The sequence below is a fragment of the Capsicum annuum genome, chromosome 1 (assembly GCF_002878395.1).
Source record: "Capsicum annuum cultivar UCD-10X-F1 chromosome 1, UCD10Xv1.1, whole genome shotgun sequence".
Classification (NCBI taxonomy): domain Eukaryota; kingdom Viridiplantae; phylum Streptophyta; class Magnoliopsida; order Solanales; family Solanaceae; genus Capsicum; species Capsicum annuum.
Window position 1 is genome coordinate 240,522,268 of NC_061111.1, and position 5,621 is coordinate 240,527,888.

Genomic DNA, 5,621 nt, shown 5'->3' on the forward strand with positions numbered 1-5,621 from the left:
TTGATGTACTTTAATTCAAATGGTACTTTGTTTTGGTTAATTAATATAGTCTCCAACTAAATGAATAGTGGTACATGAGCACAAAAAGGATTTTTAATTCACTAAACTGGTTCGCTCGGTTTAAGTCGGCAGGCATCGTGTCCAGGGGTAGTGCAAGTACATTAGTGGCCTAAGGTCAAAATCCAATGGAGACCTTAAATTTTTAAGAAAAATATATATTTTTGATGCTAAGTTGGTCCAGGGGTGGTGCAAGTATATTAGTAGCCTAAGGTCAAAATCCAATGGAGGCCTTAAATATTTTTCTTTTTCACGCAGTCTATTATTAACATTTCTTGAGATACAAAGTTGTTAATAGTTTTTATATAATCAAATTCTTCTAATAATTCTTTTTCAATTAATAATATGACGAATGTATTTTATCTTTTTCGAGACATTGTACAAAAGATATATCGAACTTGAACTTCTGATAATTCTTTCCTTTTATATAAACAAATCATTTTTTATGCAAATAATATTTAATAATTTCCTTTTTAATAGAACTTCTATAATCTATTATTGCTAAGAAAAAATGAGGCACATCAAATTTGGGAATTGGGGGCCTAAGGCAGTTGCCTTTTTGTAGGACGGTAGAGCCAACACTGAGTTGGCCTACTCTCGCATGTTTCAAGTGCGAACAATATTTGGCCAACTTAATATCAAGGTGTATTTTCATACAATATGAAGTGCTAGTTTAGGTTGGTAAATGGAACAAAGAATAACTAAGATGTGAAATTCGTTAAATAATAGTTTAGTGTGTTTTTGACCATTAACTCAAAACATAATAGAATACTATAGTCCATACATGTGTTTATCAGATACTAGACAAATGTACGTGCTTTGCACGTGTGTATGACGATAATAATAAATGTATAGAAAAGAATAAATTATTATTATTTATATCAAACAATATACTTGATCTGCCTTCAAAAATTTCACTATTATAAATTAGATCTATTTAAAGTCATTTAAGACTAATTTCTTGATAGAGAAAAGCTTACCCTTTGAAAGGTATCCCGCTTCTCTCTTTCCATATCACCCACGTCAATGCAAATAAAATCACATTCCATGCCATATGTCTTCTCATCCAAGACTAATAATTATAAATATATGAATAAAAAATTTAAAAGAATAATACGTTGAAATATCAATTATTTAATATTATACTTTGAAAGAAAAAATATATTTTAGAGTCTTGACGAAGACACTAAAACGTAAATCGAGCGATGCAAATTATTTCTAGTGTCTATCTCTAAGTACCTGATGGAAGAATGAAATAGACTATAAATTTGATTTGCTAGCTCATGAAATCTATAATTCCTGTTTTGTTTTATCTTCTAGTCAATTAATGACTTTGTTTGATACTTATTTGACACTATGATTTATCTATTATCATGACAAATTATAATTTTCACTTATATTTTTGACTCAATAATTTTTTTTATGTAAGTATGATTCTGACAAAAGAATATTAACTTGAATTACGCCTTCATAAAAAATATAACTAATATGAATAAGAAATAAAATTTAGAATAGGAAAAACATACCTTAAATTCATTTGCTTTTTTTTTGTTTTAACAAACTTTCCACAAATTAAAGTGATAATTTCTAAATGACCATACGGTCTTTAATCCAAAAGCATAGGGCAACTTTTTCCAAAAGAGATTTCTAAATATAAAGTTGAAAATCAAAACTTTGGTACTTAATGAAGAGAGGACAATAATGCCAATGCAAACATAATGTAACGCTCATTGCCAACTCTAAGGCTGTCTGTTCCTTTTCTTCATGCCAGACTTGGCAACCTTGAGGCTCCTGTTCACAGCACTCAACTTGGCAAAGGCTGCCTTCTTCAGATTTTTCCGGTAATTCACTTGCAATCGACATGAAGCCTTGTTTGCACGTTTTACACAAATCTTTCTTTCATCTGCTCAAACATATTAAAAAAAAATTAATAGTAATCAATCAATAATGATTTATTTACGAAGGAAATAATTTAAGATTATGAAAAAAAATATTTTATAAGTTAAAGAATATTCAATTTTTTTAAGCCTAATTTAAATCAACAATAAATAAAAAGAATCTAAAAGTATTTTGAAGGTAAATTTAAACAATAACAAAAAGACATTAAACATAAGCTTAAAATCCAGCCCCACAGAGAAAATCTCATATTTGTAAAATAAAAGGTGAAAAGATAAAAAAGAATTTGGATCCAGGGGTTGGAACGTATATGTCAAGCCTACATATTTAATTAAAATAAAATATAATTCTTTACATATATTTTAGAACTGTTAATTTCTTTCCATATATTTTAGGATTCATATATATATTTTAGAATTCATATATTTTAAGTAGTTTAGGATTCATAATTTCTTTTCATATATTTATTTTATCACGATTCTTTTCATATATTTTAGGAATTCTTAATTTAATAATATAATAATTGAAGAAAAAAGGTGAAAAGACTATTTTGTCTATTGCAAAGAGTTTTAATGAAGGGTAAAACGTTCAAATCACTTTTCTAAGGGTCTTCAAACTTTTAATATGTTATAGATTATAGATTATAGATAGATTATAGATTATAGATTATAGATATGTAATATTAGATATGTTTAAATGTCAAAATGTGTATTCTTCTAATTTTAGTATGTGCATGTCAATTAATTAAAATAAAATATATACAAAAAAAGAATAAATCATTGAATAATAACTATTGTAAAAATAAATGCAATATTTTTTTAAATAATAAAAATAAAAATATTGCACAATATATGTAATATTAGATTTGTTTAAATGTCAAAATGTGTATTCTTCTAATTTTAGTATGTGCATGTCAATTAATTAGGATAAAATATTAAAAAAAAAAAGAATAAATTATTGAATAATTTATTTAAACAAAAAAAATAGAGGAATCATATTGATACGATAGATAAACAAAATCAGGTAATTATATTCATCAAGATTTGGAAGAAATTATTTTCGTATCTGCTACGATTTTATGATTTCATATCTTTTTCACATGATCAAAATTTTAGATCTTAAAGTCCTAAATATTAAAAAATTTAATTTTAATTAAATTTTAATTTTGATATCTTTAAGAAGGAAAAGTTTAGTAATGATATCAAATAAAAAAAGTATTTAGGCTGGGAATTATAATTGATTTGAAATACTTAAACTAACTTCAACACCATAATTAAGTTGATTACTCCTAAATTGATAGTAAACATACATACGCCATACGCCACATAATATAAGAGAAGAAATAAAGAATTAACCTTTTTTGCACGGTACTCTTCATGAGTTACTTATTCCAGCACTAAACAATGGAGTAAATAATATTTATACAACAAAAAAATTTATAATCCAAACAAAAATAAATATCAAAGAGCAAAATTTTCTTTGCTCTGCATGGTCAACAAACATAAAAGAGATTCGTATTTGTTCATACTGCTTTATTTAAATGAAAAGCTAGGTATCCAACCCAATAAAGAATTGAGGCGAAATAAGAAAACTTAACCCATAAACTTAGGAATTTACCTGTTAGTAGAAAATCTTTCTCCATATATTTGTTCATATAGCCGGCCTATTTATTAAAAAAGTCACGTATCCAAGAATGAATTCAGCCAAAACTAAAAAACCTTGCCATATAGGTTTTCATATATTTATTATACTCAATATTACATATTATAAAATATAATGGTAAAAAGATGATTTTATGTATTGCAGCCTATTTTACTGAAGGGCAAAAAGTTATTCAAATAACTTTTTTAAATTCTTCACACTTTTATTGAAGGGCAAAAAGTTATTCAAATAACTTTTTTAAATTCTTCACACTTTTAATATATTATAGATATAGATTATAGATATAGATAGATATAGATTTATAAACATAGTTTAAGAACCTTCTTCATGTACAATCCGAAATATTTCCATCTTTCTAGCCTTTGTGGGAATGAGAAATAAACTATATCTCATCCAATTTTTGACCAATATTATCTCTTCCTAAAGCAGAATTCACTCATGCATGCACTTGTAAGGAAGAGAAACATTCACTCCCATCCACAAACTTCAACATCCCTTCACTATATAATTCCTCCGTTTTGTTCTAATTTCTACATGTTAGAGTTGGTTATTTTCATCTAAGAAATTTTTTTTTATCTCTCATTTTTGCTGGTAAAAAAAAATCAAAATATCACCAGCAAAATGAGTCGTTCAATTGCTCCTCTACTTTGTATCTTCCTCCTTTTGGCCACGTCCTCTGCCTCGGCCTTTAATATCACAAGGATTCTAGGCCAATATCCTGATTACAGCACTTTCAATGATCTTCTTTCGAAATCCGGCTTAGCCACTGACATTAACAAAAGGGGTACAATTACACTCTTGGCAGTCCCAAATGGTGCTATTGGTGATCTTGCCTCGAAATCCGATGATATTCTCAAGAGGGTGTTGTCTACACACGTCGTGTTGGATTACTATGACCCAATGAAACTCCAAAGGATGAAGGAGAAGACAGCAAAAATGACAAATATGTTCCAACAATCAGGGACAGCAGCATATGATCAAGGTTTCTTGAATGTTACTGCTAAAGATGGTACCTTTGTATTCGGATCAGCTGTTGTAGGCTCTGTGCGTGATTCCAAGCTTGAAAAATCTGTCATGAACCAGCCATACAACGTCTCAGTTCTTGGAATTTCTAAGCCAATTGTGACACCTGGTCTTGATGGAACAATGGCACCTATCTCAGCCCCACCACCAAAGGTGCCCGCGCCTAAGAAATCACCCGTAGCAGAGTCCCCTGCTGAGGAGGAGGAAGCAGAGTCCCCTTCCCAAGAAGAAGAAGCAGAGTCTCCTTCTGAAGAAGCAGAGTCTCCTTCCGAAGATGATGATGATGCCGATTCACCAGCACCCTCACCGAATGCTGATTCAGCTCCAGCCGATGCTGCACCACCACCATCATCAGCTGGAAAATTGAAGGCTTCCTTTGGTTTATTTGTTGTTTTGGCATCAGTGGTTGCTGCTTATTAAAAGGGAGGGTTTCCAAAAAAAATAAATAGTAATGGGTTGGAAATATATGAATTTTATTTCTACATTAGGGATCATTTGAGATGTATATGGTAAGGAAAATCCCAATATTTCGATGTGACTTAATAAAATCATAATTGTAAGTTTAGTAATCATCTGTATTTTGCGAATCTACATTAGTCATGCTAGTAAATATAGCTGGACGGTTATGTGTTAATCTATATATTGTATGATTGTTTTTGGAAATTTATTGAGGAAGAACGTAGATGAAGTTTACACTGATTTCTCTCTTTAATGCCAAGTTTGTCAATTAGACAATCTGAATAAGTACTGGATTACACTCAGAATATCGCCTGTGCAACAATTTCCGTGCACATCAAACTATTTTTCCCCTGATTACCCATTGAACTTGGCAGTTTGATAGTCTTGTGATACAAGCCATAATGCCTCCGAACCTTTGAATGAGATACGTATGATGCTCGAGGTGCTTGATGACTCCTTCCTTATTGATATTAAAATATGTCATATGGATGAAGATTACCATTAAGGAGGTTCAAAGGACTTCG

At 29.7% G+C, this 5,621-nt stretch overlaps 1 protein-coding gene across 1 annotated transcript; it reads left to right on the top strand.

Moving 5' to 3' along the window:
* The first annotated feature begins 4,123 nt into the window (after positions 1-4,123).
* Positions 4,124-5,210, top strand: LOC107857326 (fasciclin-like arabinogalactan protein 3). Its single transcript, XM_016702230.2, has one exon. The coding sequence runs from the start codon at positions 4,237-4,239 to the stop codon at positions 5,056-5,058; it is 822 nt and encodes a 273-aa protein (XP_016557716.2). The 5' UTR covers positions 4,124-4,236; the 3' UTR covers positions 5,059-5,210.
* Positions 5,211-5,621: the final 411 nt, after the last annotated feature.

Coding starts and splice junctions, on each gene's coding strand:
- LOC107857326 (XM_016702230.2), top strand. CDS start 4,237: ATGAGTCGTTCAATTGCTCCTCTACTTTGTATCTTCCTCCTTTTGGCC.